Source organism: Marmota monax, unplaced genomic scaffold (genome assembly GCF_021218885.2).
Source record: "Marmota monax isolate L192 unplaced genomic scaffold, Marmota_monax_Labrador192_F-V1.1 WCK01_AAM20220418_F8-fsc00319, whole genome shotgun sequence".
NCBI lineage: Eukaryota > Metazoa > Chordata > Mammalia > Rodentia > Sciuridae > Marmota > Marmota monax.
The window spans coordinates 1,048,302-1,069,009 of record NW_026692103.1 but is presented as its reverse complement, the minus strand read 5'-3'; the positions used below and the strand labels follow the sequence as shown (position 1 = coordinate 1,069,009).

Genomic DNA, 20,708 nt, shown 5'->3' with positions numbered 1-20,708 from the left:
AAATCTTTAAAGACTCTCTATTTCCTTCAGAATTAAGTCCAAATTCTTTTAAACTGGTCCTTTACCATTTATTTCCATATAACTTTCCAGTTTTGTTTCCCAGCAGTCCTCATGTACTTCACTAGACAACTTATGTATTTTCCCAGACTATTCTGCACTATTACTTCTTGCTTGGCCTTTCTTCCACATTACTCCCCCTCCCTAAATAGAGAATATTTTTTTCTCCACTCAAATTTCAAATATTTCCTATTTTAACTCAGTTACCTGTATTAAAACATTTAGGATTCTTTGCCTTCTAGTTCTGTTTTATCTCTTCTTTGCCAGATTACAGACCTTTTGAGGATACAAATTAAGTTTATTAATTAAAAAATCATTCATAGTTCCTAACATAGTGTTCTACAAATAATGAAGGCTAAATAAATGCAAAATTGTTGGCTTAGTGAAAGCTTCTCATTAAGTGTAAGAGAAAAACAAAGAGAATCAGTTTAAAGACCAGAATGTCTTCAGTGAGAAAGAAAAGGGAGAGCAAATCTTTAGATCCATGCCTAATGAACTTCTACTGGCCAGTGGCAGGCACTGATGCTATCCAGAGGTTATCAGTGGCTGAAGAGGTTCTGCTTTTCCAGGGCACATAGTTTGCTCTGGAACATTTATTCCTGCCATGTTCTTATCTTGAGAATCTAGGCATATTCCCTCCCTCTGTTCCCACAGCCTCCCCTTTCCCCAACAGAAGATATCATTAAGCCAGACTTGTTTGGTGGCTTATAGTAAGGAGGCGAGAGCCACTGTGTATACTGGAAGATTAACTCTCTGATTCTGACACAGCTTTGAGTCTGAGGCTGTGATAAAAAGATCTTCCTTGAAGGATATAGCTGAAGATTCAATAAGTCTCTGATTGTGCTGAAGTTTAAAATCTTAGAAGCAAACCAGTCTTTATCTTAATTCAACTAACCTCAGCTGCTAAAGCTTGGGAATAATTCTTTGGGAGTTGTTTTCCTTGAAGAAAAGTATGTGGTGATTTGTGGATATAATTAAAGATGTATAAGTCCAGTTTACTAAACAGTGGAGGTGAAATCAGCTTTAGCTCTATCACTTGCTTTGTGCAAATGCTCATAAGGCCCCACAGATGGCACTGCAGTACCACCAATGACTCCAGCCTTTTTCTACTGTGGAGGTCTATCATCACCAACCATTGTTTTGCACAGGAGCCTGAAATGCTTTATGAGGGTGGAGCTCTACAGGAGGAAAAGCTCATCGAGCTCATAAATGACCACCTCCTATAATATCCTGGTTCCCCAACCAGAGTCCTACTATTAGCTCTTTTGGATTCAAGAAAAATATTAGTTGTGCAGAACAGATAAAGTCAAAATACAACCCCTGGAAGAGGAACGTTTATTGAGAATACATTAAAGCAAATAAAAGTTTGGAGATAATTGATTTGAATGAGTTCAGAATGTGTTAATTTAAAAATCCCTCAGGTCACAGGAAACAATGAATATCAGGGTTCGAGGGATTCCATTGTATATAAGAGGTCAGGAGATGGCCTTTTTCATTTTCTAACCAATTGGATTAATAACATTCATTCTTTTTAAAATTCTTTTTTAGTTGTAGATGGACCCAATGCCTTTTTAAATTTATTTTTGTGTGGTGCTGAGGATGGAACCCAGTGCCTCACAGTGCTAGGCAAGTGCTCTACCACTGAGCCACAACCCCAGCCCAATAATATTCATTCATTCATTCATTCATTCTTTTTTTGTGTGTGTGTGGTGCTGGGGATTGAACCCAAGGCACTGCACTTGCAAGGCAAGCACTCTACCAACTGAGCTATTATCCCTAGCCCCAATAATATTCTTAACATCTCCTGAAATCTACTGCTGAAAATCAGGAGTCCATTAAGTTATTATGGGCACTGACCATTCAACTCTGGCATCGTATTACTGACCTTGTGCAAGAAGAAAGTCCACAGTTCCCAGATGGCCTTCAGAAGCAGCCATCATCAGGGGAGTACGACCTTGCTTATCTGCCATGTTGACATCAGCTCCATGGGTAAGTAGAAGATCAACAATCTGTAAATGCAGAGAAACAGGGAGCAATTGGTCCAAAAAGAACTATTGAGAAGACGCATGCATACTGTTCCCTAAAGTGTGTGAACTTATATGGCTATACAGGTAAGTCACCTCTATAAATTCTATTAGTTTTCTACTAATAGAACCTCTTATAAGTACCTATTCAGTCCTAATGTGATTTAATCTCTAACTCTCTTAAGGAGAGCTGAATGAGAGTTTCATCTCTGAATATCTGATTGAGCCATTAAGTAAAAAAAAAATATATATATATATATATATACACACACACACACACATATATATATATATATATATATATATATATATGCCAAGATGTAATGCAGTCTGAACAATCCCAAAATGGAAGTTCCAACACAAATCACTACCTATGTCAGTGCATTTTATTAATGCACTGACATTTATTATTCTATTCTTATTTATTATATTTATTATTCTAGGGGCTGCAGGCCTGCTTGTAGCAGTGAATATTTACTCTGAACTGACTACTGAAGTGCCTCTGATAGCTCTTTACACTGTTTGGCTTTTAGAATCTTTTTTTTCCTACTCATATATATCTAAAGATTATTATTACGAAGCTTTCTTTTCCATCCTAAATATATAAATTAACATTTATTTAGAATCCAAACAGTGGGGAAGATCACATAACTCGAATTTCCATATACCACCACTTTCTTTTACCAAGTCTGAAACCCTGTGAGTAAGTGGTTTAGCAGAGATCTGCTGAGAACTGAACTTTCCAATATACTGGTTACTACTGTGAAGTGTGAGAAGGAGATCACTGCATGGCCAGGACAAAAGTAGTTAGTCAATCTAGATCACAATGACTGCTTTGAACTTTAACTTTTTATCACCTTCTTAATTAAGCAGATTCATAAGAACAAAGGCCCAGTTCTCAAACCTGATAACTGCTGGGTAACTCAAAATTTATGAATAAGGGCTCCAAGGCCTGAGAAGCTGCAAGTAGCTTCCCTGCTTACCTGCCAGTGGCCCTGGCGAACAGTGCTGAACAGGGGCACTGCCCCTCGGCGGTTTGGCTGGGCCACTGCTGCGCCTTGCTCCAAGAGCAGACGGCATACCTCCAGTTTGCCTCTTCCGGCTGCAGCTGTCAGGGCTAAAGGCAGAGAACAAAGACTGAGGATAGGTGGTTCTTGTCTTCTCCAGGCCTCACTGTCAAGTATGGCATTAAGGCATTTCCAAATGATTTGTTTTATGCAACACAGTAACTGTTTGATCAATATAATTACTACCTTACCTCCAAGAATAATGATTTTAGCTGCCTTTTCTAGGAAGCTAAGATCCCTTTTCTAGGGATTCTTTATCACTGAGCTACATCCCTAGTACTTTTTATTTTTTATTTGGAGACAAGGTCTAAGTTGGTGAGGCTGGCCTTGAATTTTCAATCCTCTGCCATAGCTTTCCAAGTAGCTGGGGTTACAGTTGAGCACCACCATGCCCAGCCAGGAAGGAAATGTTTGAATTAAAAAAATTTAAATGGGCTCACAATATCTGGGGACAACCATAATAATAAATCCACTGAAAAACCGCCTTTGATCAAACTCACTGAGTTTCATTTTCCCTACCCATATTATCTTCTTTGCCTTTAGCCTACCTCTCTTTTGTTTCTTGTCCTAATTAAAAACCTGCCAGCCTATGAATGAGTGGAATATAGAGAGAAGGGACTTGGCAGAGATAGTCTTCTTTAGAATTGGATGGGAACCACCACTGGCCAACCTTTACTTCTGAGCTCTCAAAGAACCAAAGTCAGGAATTAGAGTTTAAGGGCCTTGGAGCCAGTTTTTCATTGTCGTTTTTTCTTTGTTTCTCTCACTCTTTCATAGAGACAGAAGTTTCTTGTATATTTGCAAACATTTTTACATGCAGATCCAAATGACAGCCAGGTGCGGTGGTGCACACCTGTAATCCCAGCTACTCAGAAGGCTGAGGCAGGAGAGGAGGATTGCAAGTTCAAGGTCACCTAGGCAACTTAGGGAGAACTTGTTTCAAACTAAAAAATAAAAAAGGGCGGGGGATGTCGCTCAGTGATAGAGCACTTGCCTAGCATTCACAAGGCTGTGGGTTCCATTCCCAGTTCCAAAAAGATCAGATCATTCAAAATAATGGTCTTAAAGATGAGAAAAGAAGAGGGACAATGGCCATTTTCTTCTGAATATAAAATAATGGAATCACAGACAAAAAATAGCTGTTGTGAGTATAAAGGATATAGCAGGAAAACTTTTTTACATTCTTTTTATGCTATTGTCCATTATTTGTGATCTTTGATACAGCAGACATTCTCTGAGTGCTAATTTCATTCTTAGTGTGCTGTTTTAATAGCAGAAACAAGAATTTAGAGATACCAAGTCCATCTCTTAACAGTTATTTCATTTAAGCAGGGAATTTAAAATGCATATGTTTATTGTTTTAAAGAATGAATGAAGGGTAGGGAGGATTTTATGCTTAATTTTAAAGAAAGAGGACAGAAAAAAATTTTCCCCAAATTGAACTGGGAAATGGATGTAGCAGGTAACAAACAGGTCCTTCCTTTATTATGGTCACCTATTCCAATGACAGATCAGAAAATGATAACATTTGGCAGGTGCAAACATTTCAGTTTGTAAATGTTGCAATCAGAGAAGCCACTGAAATTCAAATCAAATGGTCATTTGTATTTTTTTCCACTGAAGTGCAAATTATGGCATTTTTGTCTTTAGGATTGTTATTTACCCACAATTGCACCATATGCAAAATTAAAACTATCTATAATTTCCATGAAGATAAACCTTCAAGTAATCCTTCCTTTCCCCCAAATAAGATGGGGCTTATGAAGGAAAATGTGGCAATTTTTGAAAATGTACACAGTCAAACCAGATCTATGGTTTGCCTTATGGTTTATTTTCAATTTTATTTTGGAACTCTTGACATTAGCATTTCTCATTCAGTTCCTCATGGCAGGGCAGAAGCTTGGTTCTATCTGAGGTAATCACTTCCAAGCCTTGTTGGATTAACAAGAGTTAATGGCTATAATTACTGACTTTACAAAGAAGTTTTGTTTCTGGATCTTTAAATCCAAGTGATCTTCTCTCTTTCAAGTTCAAATTTCTAACAAGAAATTTGAAATTGTATGTTGGTGAGAACACAAGAGTAGTTTAAGAATTTTACTGGGATAGACATAGGTTAGGCATCGTAAGAATCATCTTGTGCTGGGAGCAGTGGCTCATGCCTGTAATCCCAGTGGTTTGGGAGGCTGAGCAGGAGGATCCAGAGTTCAAAGCCAGCCTCAACAATGTAGCAAGGTCCTAAGCAAGTCAGTGAGACCCTAAATGAAAATATAAAAAAGGGCTGGAAATGTGGTTCAGTGGTTAAGTCCCCCTGGATTCAATTCCTGGTTAAAACAACAACAACAACAAAAAAAACAGACAAACAAATAAAAACAAAAAGAATCATCTTGTTGGAACATAAAACAAACCATTCCCAGGTTCTGACCCCATTTAAAGTTAGCTACTAGGTTACAGGGTTGCAGCAAACCTATGTGTGGGGGTCAAAGAATCTTTACCACAAAAATAATTTAGAGCACCCTGGAGAAAACAGACAATAGTTCAGAATCAAACCTCTCACTAATGTTGCTAGCTCAGAAAATACATGTGAATATTCACAGCCAGTGCCCGTCTGTAAAGTTATACTGTCTATTTTAAGAATTTTATTACTCTGGTTGACCCATTTCTCTCTATCAAATAATGCATTTTTATGAGAGGCAATGTTCCATTTGGTCTTTTTTTTTTTTTTTTTTGTATCATCTCTGTTGCTTAGGATATGATGTCATTTGGCAATAACCTTCAGCTGATAGCTAGACATGGTTATTAACACAGCTGGCCAATTTCATCTCAAAACAACATATAACTATGTAAAATGGAGTCTGAACTTTTCAAAATCCAAGAGCAAGGAGTTGCTTTGGCTGGGTTTTATGAGTCCTATCAAAAACTGTTAGAATTTTGAGAGAAAGGAGATTAAGGTAAAGCCAGGTCTGTAAAACAAATTGATTCTTAGAACAAACATAGCAGTTAGGAACAAAATCCCTTCCTAGGAGACCAGAAACAGAATTTGTTCCCTAGCTGGTCAGCATCTGATGAGATTATCTGACATAAATGGGCTTTTTTCAAAGGGAAACATACAAGGGGTTTGAAGAAGTTGACAGGATGCAGCTCAGAGTTGGAGGAAATAGCCAAAGTCTGCTTGGATGGGATGCTGACAGTAAATAGAATACAGAGAAGCAAATGACTCTTTTTTCCTATTTTCAACCTTGAAAGAGTACAGCATGTATGATTAATGAGAGAAGGTGGTTGGGGAGACATAAACTGAATACTACTATTCAAAATCACATTAATTAAACATTGATTGAGCTATTTGTTCTCAAGGAACTCATGGTCCAGAAAGAAAATACATTACTGTACAGTGTGATAAGCACAACAGAGATATGTCCATGGTATGGAGGTGGCACAGAGGAATACGTATTGAGAAGGCCTCCAGGAAGATAGGACAATCTGAGCTAGATGATAAAAGTTAACTAGGAGTCTTATAGGTATACAAGGACAAGGCAGCGAGGCCCAGAGTCAAAGGAGTATGTAAAGGCACTAGGTGGGGAATGACATGTTTATTATCAGAACTACTGGAGAAGACAAGTAGATAAGTCTGGAGATAATGGCCAGTCTTTGTATGCTACCTTGAAGAACTTAATTCTAAAAGTATTTAACAAATGTCAGTAAGCAGGGAAGTAACAAGTGACATAAACAGATGATGGCTGAGGACCCCTGTACCTGAAGTCTGTGAGAAAAATCACAAAAGGGTGAGGCTAGAGGCAGGAAGATCGGTTAGGAGCACCCTGGTTAGGAGGTAGCTGTGATAATATAGGCAAAAATGAGAAAGGCAGAAATGAAAGGAATCTGATTAAATTTGTGAACTCTGGCTTCTTTTGGGTAATGATTTTCAGAGCTGGCTTCTAGAATTGTTAGAAGCTCTTAATGCTGGTCCTGGTCTGTGCCCCTAACATAAGGTGATGGGACAACCTTGTCATCTTCTTGATTTTTTTGTTGTTGTTCCATAAGTCTGTGAAAACTATGGGATGGGAGGGGGTTGACAAGATGGAAAAAGCTGGATGTAAAATTATATCTATAGAAGTATTAAGAGCTACAAAAGAGGACAAAAGTAACCAGGATACTCTAGTGATCTGCTCTTAGAAAATGTGATACATGAAAAATTATATCTCAATATCTTATTATGTTAAGCGTATTTAATTGAGCCTAAGATTCACTTCCATCTAATCTTAATATTTCTGAAATGAGGCTGCATATTGCAATTGATATGATAATAAAGAATAGTATTAGTATAATTAGCAGAACTTTTTATTTTTATAGTGGCATATAAAATAATACTTACATAGTTTCTTATAGTTTGTAGTATCCTAGATTTGATATAGTAAATGATATAGATTGTTGGGAACATCATGACCATTATATTTTCCTTAGATAAAAATTTTCTCTCTCAGGTCAGGGTTGCAGGGTTGGTGATCCCACTAGCTAGCTGCAGGTAACAGACCAGTCTTATATACAGAAACATATATATGATTTGGCCACTGGAGGAAACATCACAATTCAGTGGGTCATTATAAATATTAAATGATTATGTGCTGTTAGAAAGGAAAATGCATTCTTTGTAAACTTCTCTGTGTAGACATAAAAGCAGCTTAAAGTCCATCTATATTAGTGATGAGTGAGTTTTAGGGTCACTTTCATAAAGCAATGACAATATTTTTTTTTCCAGGAAATTTTTTGAAATCAAATGTTTTTAAAATTATATCTAAAAATTATATTACAAATACATTTCATTTCAACTTGTATTTAAATAGCATTTTCTGTTTCTAATACTGAAATTATTGCATACAAATACCAAGTTAAACACAATTCTGATTATAAGCAAACTGATATGAAGTTTTGACTTTTATATAAAAATCTCTGTATACTTTAAGTGCAAAAAACTTTTTAAAATTCTGAGGCCATAAAGTTTTATTCTAGTAAATTCCTATCAATAAAAATAAGACTTCCATTTAGTTCATGGCCTTGAACTTTTTTGAGAATTTCTTTCACTAGCATGTGTGTGACATTGATCACTGTGACTATGAGCCTTATGGTTTCTATCATTATCACCACTGAACCATGACTTTTTTGCCAATCTCGGTGGTTTATACGCCTGTGCCCTTGGCATTAAGGGGTCTACTGGGAGCTACGGCAATACTGTACTGGGGAAGGTTGTGTTGACAGGAAAAGTAAACCAACAGGTCTTTTCTATAGCTCTAGTTCACATATGAATACTCCAGAACTGCTGCTGTCCTGGCCAGTTCGTTTCCCTCAGCCTGTACTCTGGCTCCCATAGGGGCGGGGTTGTTTTCCGAGATAGCAGCTGTTTCCAGATGCACATTTTCCCTTAATTTGTCATGGGCTCTTAAGCTGCAGCTGCCTGGCATCTGTTCCTTTTGGCTCTTACAGAGGAAGGGATTGTTTGAGAAGAAAATTCCTAAGCTTTGGACCATTCCACATGATGACTACTTAAAAAAGTCATGAAATCTACATGAAATTTTACCATGGGAAGAAACATTACAATTCAATAGGTTGATATAAATGTTTAATAAGTTCAAGAATCTTCTCTTATTTTTAACAACCAAAATGTATACCCCTTCTTGTTGAGCAAAATAAATGGCCTAATATCAATTTTGGTCTTTTTCTCCTGGCAAATATGACACATATCTGTGGCTATGCTACCATCTTCCTTGCCCTGGTTTCACAAAAACACATCAAGGGTTACTAATGTTTCTTCAGATGCTCCAGTTTAGATTTGGTGGAAAGATAACAATCATTTCCTGCAAAGGCCACAAGGAAGAGGCTTCTGTTTGTATAGTAAGTATCAAGTGATAAAGAAGTTGCTTTGCAATATGCTAAGAAGAAATGCACGGAGTTGGGCCTTACAGGGCAACTTTACTTATAACATAAAGTTTAAGTGTGTCAGATATCACTGTACCATGGTAACAACTAAGCCAGGAATCGATAAATAAGTAATCTTCTGGTTTACAATTGCAGGTGAAGAGAATCATTTTGGTGGAAGAACTACAAGGATCAAATAAAAAAGAGAAATTCCACAATCATCTTTTGCTCATGTTGGAACACTGAAAATAAACTTTTAGTCTTCTAAAAATATTTGGAAACAAGAGTGGGAAAATGTTTTGTTTGGAAGTGCTAATGGTATGGAGAACCCAAAGGGAAAGAGGACTGAAAGAAAGAAAAAGAAGACTGACTTTTTTACTTGGGCTGAATAGGTCTCTAACACAAAAATCATAAGACAGTGATGTGCCAAAGGTATGCCAAAGAAGAAATAAGGGTATGGATAAGCTGTAGCTGCGGGCATCTGTCCACACAAACATAACACATTCATGAGAGAAACAAGCAATATCTATTAGAAGTACCTGTCTCTCCCCAGAGACTGTCAAAGCTGTTGATCTGTGCTCGCTCTACTTCTTCTTCATCTTTTTCTGGAAGATCAAGTAGGTAGGAGACAATCTGAAACAAGAAGTTGTATCAGCTCAAACTTCAGGTGGAAAACTATATTACTGACACTAGCCTGTGAGGTTTTGAAGATGGCAGGATCATCCAAGTACCACTAAATCTCTTGCATACAAGAAGAATCCAAATCAACTGCCCTTGTGTAGAAACCCTAAACTGCCCTGATTAGCATCTGTCCTACCATGTACAGTTCATGTTTCTCTTGAATATAATTCACTTATGTAGCATATGATTTTAAAAATACATATTCTTTCTGTTTAAGTTAAAGAAACAGAACCTTATTTCCCCAATAACACCAAAATGGAGAAAATTAAAGACTTGTATTTCTTCAGAGCAGAGTGATTATCATCCTTCTTCCTCTCAGAAGCATAAGAACAGTTTGGGTCTACTAAAAGAGATCGCTACTAACCACAAAAAAATGAGATAGCCCTATTTCCAGGAATTTGATTGTATAGAGTGCTAAAAAAAACCTTCCATAGATAATACAATTTTTGGTTTTACTTAATATTCTCTTGGTGACATACCACATCAGCCAACAGGGTAGCTGTTTCACTGAAGCATCCTATGCAGTGATGTGGTGATGGTCTGTAGTGGTCCATGAGAGCTTATTGTTGAATTTTCAGGAATTTTGCAAGCTGGTTGTTAAGCAAAGCCACTCATTTGTTAAAAATTAAATAAAACAAATAAAAACAAAGGTCAAAGTATACTTAAACCTGGAGCTAGTGCTGTAGTTCAGTGGTACAGCACTTGTTTAGCATGTGAGAGGCCCTGGGTTTGATCTCCAGCATTGCATAAACAACCATCAAACCAAACCAAACATAAAAACCCTCAATTCTCATAACTTCCTATTGAATTACATCTTATTATTATCTATCCTCTTGAGGTTATTTATATTTACTGTGCACCTCTTTCCACCTTTGTATTCAGCAGTATCACATTGGTAACTTGAAATTGGCCATGGTGGGAATATTTACATGCTGGAAATTGGCAAATGTTACAAATTAGTGTTTGAGTTAGAGTTAAAGCTGAAAGAAGTTTCAGTTTAAGCAATATAATTTATATGAAGAGGAGTAGTTTAACAATAGATCCCATATCAGATTTAATGACAGTGAAGTTATTGGTAAAAGAGTTAACAAATTGAGATGCATCTCCATTTGTCAAATCATGATTAGGTTGCAAATACTGGATAGCTGCAGATGCAAATTTGGCAAAAAAATCAACAAAAAGCATTCAATTAGGAGTATTGAGTATATCATAAGTATTTGTAAAAAGTATGTGACACATTTAGATCAGTAATATTTACTATTTATTAGAGCTTTTTTTAAATCATAAAGTATGCCTTTGGCATTTTCTTCTTTTTTTTTAGTTATAATGTATGACAGTAGGATGTATTTTGACATATACATACATGGAGTATAACTTCTCATTCTTATGGTTTACATGATGTGGAGTTACACTGGTCATGTATTCATATATGAACATAGGAAATTTATGTTTGGTTCATTCTACTGTCTTTTCTGTAACCATCCCTCTTCACTCCCCTCATTCCCCTTTGTCCAATCTGGTGTGCTTCCATTCCCCCGCCTCTTGCCACCTACTGTGAATCAGTATCCGCATATTTGTACCAAATTTTCTTTATCCATTCATCTGCTGAAGAGCACCTGGGGTTGGTTCCATTGCTTAGCTATTGTGAATTGAGCTGTTATAAACATTGATGTGGCTTCGTCACTGTACTATGCTGATTTTAAGTCCTTTGAGTATAAACTGAGGAGTGGGATAGCTGGGTCAAATGGTAGTTCCATTCCAAGTTTTCTGAGAAATGACCATACTGCTTTCCATAGTGGTTACTCCAATTTGCAGTCCCACCAGAAATATATGAGTGAATCTCTTTTTCCACATCCTCACCAACACTTACTATTGCATATATTCTTGATAATTGCCATTCTGACTGGAGTGAGATGAAATCTCATTGTAGTTTTAATTTGCATTTCTTTTATTAGAGCTTTACAGCTATACATAGTAGCTGGGTTCATCCCAACAAACTCATACATGCATGGAATTCTATTTCAGTTCATGATGCCTCCCTTTTCCTCCCATCCTCCTTCCTCTCTCCCATTCTCCTTCCTGTACTCTACTAGACCTCCTTTTGCTTTCTACTCATTTATATTTGATTGGTTCTTTATGTTAGCGTATCCCTCCTCCCTGCTTTCCTTTATTTTACTCTAGCTTCCGCATATGAGAGAAAATATTCAACCTTTGAGTTCTGAGTTTGGCTGATTTCATTTAATATGTGCACATATACATATATATATATACACACACACACATATATATATATATATCACAATTTCTTTTTTTTTTAATAGTTATTTTATTTATTTATTTTTTAGTTTTCGGCGGACACAACATCTTCGTTGGTATGTGGTACTGAGGATCGAACCCGGGCCGCACGCATGCCAGGCGAGCGTGCTACCGCTTGAGCCACATCCTCAGCCATATCACAATTTCTTAATATGTGTGTATGTGTGTATATATATATATATCTCACAATTTCTTAATCCATTCATCTATTGATAAGCATCTGGGTTGGTTCTATAATTTAGCTATTGTGAGTCATGCAGTTATAAACATTGATGTGGCTTTATTGCTGTACTATGATAATTTTCGATCTTATTCTTCCAAATGAATTTAAGAATTTTTTAATATTTATTTTTTAGTTGTAGTTGGACACAATACCTTTATTTTACTTATTTTTACGTGTTACTGAGGATTGAACCCAGGGCCTCACACGTGCTAGGCAAGCGCTCTACTGCTGAACCACAACTCCAGCCCCTAAGAATATATTTTTTTTAATTCTGTGAAGAATGTCATTGGTATTTTGATGGGGATTTCACTGAATCTGTGTACTGCTTTTGGTAGTATGGTCATTTTAACAATATTGATTCTGTCTATCCAAGAATAGGAGATGTCATTCTATTTTTAAGGTCTTCTTCAATTTCTTTCTTCAGTGTTTTATAATTTTCCTTCTTCTACCTCCTTGGTTAGATTAATTCCCAAGTATTTACTTATTTATTTATTTTTGTGGTTACTGTGAATGAGATGGTTTACCTGATTTCTTTCTTGGCTGAATTACTGTTGGGAGTATAGTAAAATGTTTATCTATGTGTGTTGATCTTATATCCTGCTGCTTTGCTGAACTCATTTATAAGCTCTAGAAATCTTCTGATAGAGTTTTTTGGTCTTCTAGATATAGGATCATGTCATTGGCAAACAGAGATAGTCTGACTACTTCTTTTTCTATTTGTAACCCTTTAATTTCCTTTTCTTGCCTGATTACTTTAGCTAACGTTCCAAGGACTATATTGAATAGGAATGGTAAGAGTGGATAGCCTTGTCACCTTTTCTTGTTCCTGATTTTAGAGAAAATGCTTTTAGTTTTTCTCCATCCATATGATGCTGGCTTTGGGATTTGTCATATGGCCTATGATATTATGTCATATGATGTTGATGGAAGTCCCTTTGATCCCTAGCTTCTCCAGTATTTTTAAATATGAATGAATGTTGGGTTTTATCAAGGCCTTTTCTGCATCTATTGAGATGATCATGTGATTTTTGCCCTTAATTCTGTTTAAAAGATGAATTATATACATTGATTTGTGTATGTTGAACCAACCTTGCACCCCTGGAACGAAACCCATTTGATTATACTGCATATAATTGAATTATTGCATCTATACTCATCAGGGATTTTGGTCTGTAGTTTTCTTTCCTTGATGCATTTTGGTTTTGGTATTAGGGTTATACTGGCTTCATAAAATGTATTTGGGAGTGTTTCCTTTCTTTCAATTTCATGGAATAATTTGAGAAAAACTGGTGTTAGTTCTTTTGTAAAGATCTGGTAGAACTCAGGTAAGAATCCATCAAGTCCTAGGCTTTTCTTTTTTTTTTTGGAAAGTTTTTAATTGTGGTTTTGATATCATTATTTGATATTAGTCTGTTTAGTTTTTTTTTTTTAATATCTTCCTGATTAGTTTGGGCAGGTCATATGTGTCAAGAAATCTGGCCATGTCTTTCAGATTTTCCAGTTTATTGGAGTATAAATTTTCAAAGTAAGTTCTGGTAATTCTCTGAATTTCAGAGGGTCTGGGATGATATCTCCTTTTTCACCTCTGATCTTATTGATTTCTCTTCTTACTCGTTCTTTTGGTTAGTTTGGCTAAGAATTTGTCATTCTTATCTTTTCAAAGAACCAACTACTCATTACATTGATCCTGTGTATTGTTTTCTAATTCTCACTTTCTTTGATTTTGGTTCTGATCTTAATTCTTTTTTGATTCTACTGAATTTGGGATTATTTTGTTCTTTTTTTAAGGCCTTGAAGTCGAGCATAAGCTTATTTATTTGGGATTCTCTAGTTTTTTAATGTAGTTACACAGTTACTGTAAATTTTCCTCTTAGAACTGCTTTCATACTGTCCCAGAGATTTTGATATGTTGTATCTCTGTTCTCATTCATTTCTAAGAATTTCTTGATTTCTACTTTTCTTTCTTCTTCTTCTTTCTTTAAAATTTTAGATGTAGTTGGACACAACGCCTTTATTTTTTATTTATTTTTATGTGGTGCTGAGGATTGAACCCAGGGCCTCACACATGCTAGGTGAGCACTCTACCACTGAGCCCCAGCTCCAGCCCTTTACTTTTATTTCATCTTTGATCCATTCTTCATTAAAAAGAGTATTGTTCAATCTCCATGTGTTTAATATGGATTCTATTATTTTTCTTGCTGTTGATTTCTAGCTTCATTCTATTATGCTCTGATGGGAAATATATATATATATATATATATATATATATATATATATATACACACACACACACACACACACACCTATACACATATATCATATATATATGTGTGTGTGTATGTATGTATGTGTGTGTGTGTATATATATGATTTGTTTTGTGGTCTAGAATATGATCTGTTTTGGAAAAAGTTCCATGTAGCTGAGAAGGTAAATTCAGCTGTTTTGGGGTGGAACATTCTGTATATGTCCATTAGGTCCATTTGATTCATAGTGTTTAGGTTGAAAATATCTTTATTGATTTTGTTTTGATGACCTATCTATAGGTGAGAAGTGTATATTTAAATCACCCAATATTATGGTGTTGGGGTATGTGAGACTTAATGTCATGGAGTATTTTTCCATGAAATTGGGTGCACTGACATTGGGGGCATAAATTTTTACTATTGTTATATCTTCTTTTTTGACTGTTCCTTTTACTAGGGTGTAGTGGCCTTCTTTGTCTCTTCTGATTAATTTTTGCTTGAAATCTGCTTTGTCTGAGAACAGCTACTCCTGCTTTTTTTTGACCATAGACGTGGAATATTTTTGGTCTTCCTTTTACCTTTAGCCTGTGGATGTCTTTGCCTATGAATCTCTTGTAACAGTATATTGTTGAATCTTGTTTTTGATCCATTCTGCCGATCTGTGTCTTAATTGGTGACTTGAGATTATTAACATTCAGCATTAGTATGGATATGTGTTTGTGGTTTCCTGCTATTTTGTGTTTTTTTTTTTTTTTTTTTTGCTATATATTATCTTGTCTTGATTCTCATTTAGTGGATTATTCTTCTATTGAACTTCCTCTGTTGGGGAGCTTTGGGAATTGTTTTTTAGTTCTTCTGTGTGCAGTTTATCTTTGAGTTATTTTTTTTGTAGTGCTGGATTGATGCTCATAAATTCTTTTAGTTTATTCTTGTGGAAAGTTTTTATTTCCCCCTCAAATTTGAAACTGAGCTTTGCTGGGTATAGTAACCTTGGCTGGGAGCTGTCTTCTCTTAGGGCTTGGAATATCTTATTCCAGGCCCTCCTTGTTTTCAGCGTCGGAGCTGATAAATCAGACATAGCCTTATTGGTTTGCTTCTAAGTGTGACCAGATGTTTCTCTCTTATAGCCTTTAATATTCTTTCCTTATTTTCTATGTTAGCAATTTTGATTATGATATGTCCTGGTGAGCTTCTTATTTGACTAGGTCTATTTGGGGTCCTGTAAGACTCATGTATGTGGATGTCTATCTTGTTTCTGATATGAGAAAAGTTTAACTACTTCATTGGAAATTTCTTTATGCCTTTAATATCTCCATGTTCTTGTCTATCCCATGATTCTCAGGTTTGGTCTTTTAAAGTTGTCCCAGAGTTCTTGTATATTCTGGTCATATTCTATAATTTTTTCCCTTTATTGCTTTTCTGTGTACTCACGGTAGCCTGTATGAAGTTCAGTCTTCAAGGGATGAGATTCTATTTTCTACATAATTTAATTTGTTAGTGATGCTGTCAAGTGAGTTTTTAATTTTATTGGCTGTCTCTCTCATTTCTAGGAGTTCTGCTTGATTTCTTTTCACTATTTCTATTTCTTCATTAAAGTGGTCTTTCATCTCCTGTAACTGCTCTCTTAATTCCTTCCTTAGATCTTTTAGTTCACTGAACATTTTTTATTAATCAGTTTTTTATAATCTTTCTCTGGGCTTTCATCCACTTTGCTATCAGTAGGATTCTTTGTTGGGGGATTGTGAATTTTGGGGGGAGATTTTTTTCTCCTGTTCTCTTCTGTTTTCAGAGGTCTTGGACTTGTGCATCAATTGAAGTGGATTCCCTTACCTCTTTTTTTGTATGTGTCCTTTTGTATGTAATTATCTTATTTGTTCTGGGACTTCTCTCTGTTTTTGATGTATGCGGGATCCTAAAAGGTGGGACCTGAGTTTCCTCTCTGATTGTTCCTCCTTGGATCTTTGTTGTTGGTTTGGGGCTTTTGTCTACTCAATTTTTGAGTTGGAGTAATGTCAGGAACTTGCAATTCAGCAGTAGAGTATCTAACCTGTGAACTTTTAGCATCCCTAAGGGTTCTCAGCACCTCACAGAATGGGGCAAAATAAACAATAGTAACAACTGTTGCAAACAACAAACAACACACAGTGTTAAAGTAAATATGCAGTTCCTATATCTTCAACAGAAATTAACCAATAAATAGGAAAAGGTTCAGCAATTGTCAACAATAAAAACAATAACCATGAACTTGATCTGGCTTTAAAGCAAACAGCAGATACAATTATATCATCCACAGCAGTAATAATTGTATTAGCAATAATGATGGGATAGGAGTCATATAAACCAATCAATTCTGAAAGACAGTAAAAATACAGTAAATTTTAAAATTAGGAGAAAAGGAAATGTGTTAGGAAGTTAGAAAAGATTTTATAATTTAAAAAAGTGAACAGAGAGAATGAAGAAGAGACGTAGCAGGTGATGTTTATACAAAAGGAGGGGAAAAAAAGAAGGAAGGTATTGGGAGAGAGAACAGAATTTGGTGGTTGGCAAAAGAGAGAAAGAGAAACAAAGCAAACACATGAAAATAATGCAAAGCCAAACCAAAATATACATTCAAAAACCCGAACCTCAGAAGACACTGCTAGGAAAAAAACAATTGCATTAAAAATGCTAAGCATGAGAAAAAGAGAACTTATAAGTGTATTTGTGTATGTCCCTGAGTTAATCAGCACAGTTAGAATTCATACATATGTACACATACTCCCCCTCCACAAAGAATAAAAAAAATTAAAAAATTAAAAAAAAAAATCCCAAATCAGTGAAGAATGAAGGAAACTTCTCCACTGAGGAGGTCAAAATAGTTGACCAGATTAGAGAGTTACTGTCTATGTCCAACAGTCTTTCTTTCGAATTCTTCTTGAGTTATGTACTGATAGAGAGAGCAGGGGATGTTTGTATGTTGCTCTCTGTTATGGTTTGGATGTGGTGTTCCCCAAAAGTTCACTTGTGAAACAATGCAAGAAAGTTCAGAGAAGAAATGATGGAGTTACAAGAGCCTTAACCAATCAGTGAACTAATCACCTATGGGATTGAGTGGTAAATAAAGGTAGGTAGGGTGTGGGTGGAGGAGGTGGGCATTGGGGGTGTGACTTTAGGGTATATATATCTGTATCTGGCAAGCAGAGATCTCTTCTGTGCTTTCTGATCATCATGTAAGCTGCTTTCCTCTGCCGCATTCTTCTGCCATGATGTCCTGCCTCACCTTGGGCCCTGAGGAATGAAGCCACCTATCCATGGACTGAGACCTCTGAAACTGTGAGCCCCCAAATAAACTTTTACTCCTCTAAAATTGTTGTGATCAGGTCTTTTAATCACAGATGTGAAAAAGCTGACTAAAACACTCTCTGAGCTGCCAAATGGAGTGGCCTAAGACTGAAGCTGTTTGATAGAAGACTGAGTTTCCCTTCTTACAAGTATGGGGTGAAATGGATTAGGATGTTCTGTCAGTTGGTGTTTTGTCCATTTGGACCAGTTGAGTGCATTCTCAGGGTTTAGCTTCTGCAGCTCTATGAGGGAAGTGTCAGCAAATGGTTCTGAGGTCTACACAGGCTTCAGGGCCTTTGTTGGGTGGTACCTTCTTTAGAGAAACTAGACTGACCTACCCCCAGGGTTTGACAGTAGCCAATCTCTGGTGTGGGTCTGGTTCTCAGGAGCCTCCCAAGAAATCCAATTGTGGGGCAGGGGGTCTGATCCTCCACTTACTGTTGCCCTGGAGCACAGCCTTCCTGGGCTTAGTCCCTGAGTATATTTACTCCAACCTGTTCAGCTGGTTATGTGAGCTTCCCCAACACAAAGGAGAAGCAAGTTGGGCTCCCCTTTGCCCATCCAACTTGAAACCCCCTGGGTATAGTCTACTCAGCACCTGTTTCACTCATGTTCTGTCAGGCTCAGCCTAGGTTACTGGATAGGCATCTGCCAGGATATTGTGGCTGTTTTTATGTTTTTTCCTCTGCTGATCTCCCAGGTCTTGTAGTTGCCAAGGTGGTGCACTTGTTCCAAGATGGCTCCCACCTCATTTTTCTGGGGCCAGCTGAGACACAGAGGGCCTTTTAAGTACCAGCATACAGTACAGCCTCTGGTTCAGCTAAGATTAGACAATATTTTTGATCTCAGCTTTCTCTGTACCAAAATTGTGTTTCCCCTCTCTCTGTGGTGAATGCACCCTGGCAGCACCTATGGGGTCAGCTCTGATGCACTTTTTTTTTTTGTTATTGTGCCCAAATTTCTGAGCCCCTAAGCCACTTTGAGTGTCCAGTATTAAATTTTAGTGAAATCCTTCTTTCACCTACCTCTCTGAGAAAAGCTGTACATCCACTGCTTTGATTCCATGCCACGAGATCAGTAAAATTTATAATAAACTCATGTATGTGCATACTCACTCTCTCTCTCACCTGCTGCACCCTTCTCCCCTCCTAAGCATCAGTTGTTAAACAAACCATAGTATATGACCATTTCTGCATATTTGTCACTATTAATATTATTACTATCATTAGTAAATAAATTAGCAAAAATACTATTTGTATGGTGTTTAACTGTTTACCAGGAACCCTTTGTAATAAACAACTTTGTAAGAAAGAGTAATTTCACTTCATGGATGGGGAACTGAGGTTCTAAGAGATCAAGTAAATTGCCCAAGGTCTAGATCTAATGGGCAGCAAAACTGGGACAAAAACCTGATCTTTCTGATATTTTACATGTTGTGTTCTTCCCATTCCACATCTAACCATGTAATTACAGGTCAGTAATTAATCCCTCTGTGGTTCTGCCATTGTCTGTTAAAAGGGGTGGAAATATGGGGGAGAGATTGGATTAGATACTTTCCAAAGTCTTTTCCAACTTTTTGTCCATAATTCTAGGTGCCTTGGCATTTAAGTAGTCAAGTGCCTCATGGAGTTTCACCTCTTTATTCCTTAGAGTAGTGACCAAAAATTCAAGTTAATTTGGCTGGCAGTTTTATAATATGCAATCTCACAGATTCTTGAATGCTTAAAAAAAAAAAAAGAGAACCCTATTCACATTCTTCTTACCTCAGTGTAACCCATGCTGGCTGCAGCAATGAGGGCCTGCTGGATGGCATGGCTCTTTTTAAACACTCCTTGCTGCTGGCCGGCCATTGTCCAGTCACACTGAATCAAAAACTTAACGACCTCCAGATGACCTCTGAGTGCAGCATGAACCAAAGCACACTGTCCATTCTTATCCAAGTGATCCACCTAAGGGGAGAGAACAGAAAAATATGTGTGAACCAAGACCTGTGGCTGTACTCCCAATCTAGTCACACCAGTACACTGCACATGTCTAGACTACTAAGATTCATTCTTTCCAATCTTTGAACTAATCTCTGAGCAAATTTAGAAAACACTTTCTCTTCAGGCTAGAATAGTACCAAACTACAACTCTGCCTGATGTGCCTCTGGGGGAGAACTTCTTTTCCTCAAAAACAAGGTCAGTTTTTTGTTTTAACATTAAAAGAAAAATAAACAAAATGCTCAGCTCACACTTTGTTTTCCTGAGGTACATTCCCCTTTGTTCTCAATTAGTTTCCCTCAGACAAAGATTTGAGAGACTTGTAGCTCTGTTGGCACAAAACACTGTCTTTAAAATCATGAAAAAGAAAAAAAACATTTTGGAGCTCTAACTTTTTGGTGTTCCAAAGAAGCAAAATATATCATATCATGAACTACTTACTCATTTGACCACCAATCTTTGGCAAAGATTAAATAGTCAAGTGCCTCCGTTCTTCCAGCAGGAGGGTAGAATCTCAAAGACCTGGCTAGAGGCACTTGGAGCTAGACTAAGCTCTAACAGGAGTTTTTCTAATTTTAGTGTTGCTTTCCAAGTTTAGATTGAAAGAAGAGGCTGCTTGAGATCAATCCACCAGCCGGGTTTGGTAGTATATGCCTGTAATTCTAGTGGCTTGGAAGGCTGAGGCAGGAGGATCACGAGTTCAAAGCCAGCCTCAGCAAAAGAGAGGTGCTAAGCAACTCAGTTGAGACCCTGTCTCTAAATAAAATACAAAATAGGACTGAGGATATGGCTCAGTGGTTGAGTGCCCTTCTGTTCAATTTCCAGTATCGCTCCCCCCACCCCCCCAAAATAAAGATAATCCACCAGAAGGCCCTGAGTCACAAG

General features: G+C 36.9%; 1 protein-coding gene across 8 annotated transcripts in view; it reads right to left on the bottom strand.

Moving 5' to 3' along the window:
- The window catches only part of Tanc2 (tetratricopeptide repeat, ankyrin repeat and coiled-coil containing 2), a 467,438-nt gene that overhangs the window by 18,864 nt on the left and 427,866 nt on the right, over window positions 1–20,708 (bottom strand). For all 8 annotated transcript variants that reach the window (XM_046460981.2, XM_046460989.2, XM_058584913.1 and 5 more), the window contains 4 exons: window positions 19,604–19,789; window positions 9,595–9,688; window positions 3,065–3,198; window positions 1,943–2,066 (listed from right to left, as the gene is read on the bottom strand). In XM_046460981.2, coding sequence (XP_046316937.1) covers window positions 1,943–2,066; window positions 3,065–3,198; window positions 9,595–9,688; window positions 19,604–19,789 — 538 coding nt within the window. The remainder of the gene's footprint in view (window positions 1–1,942; window positions 2,067–3,064; window positions 3,199–9,594; window positions 9,689–19,603; window positions 19,790–20,708) is intronic.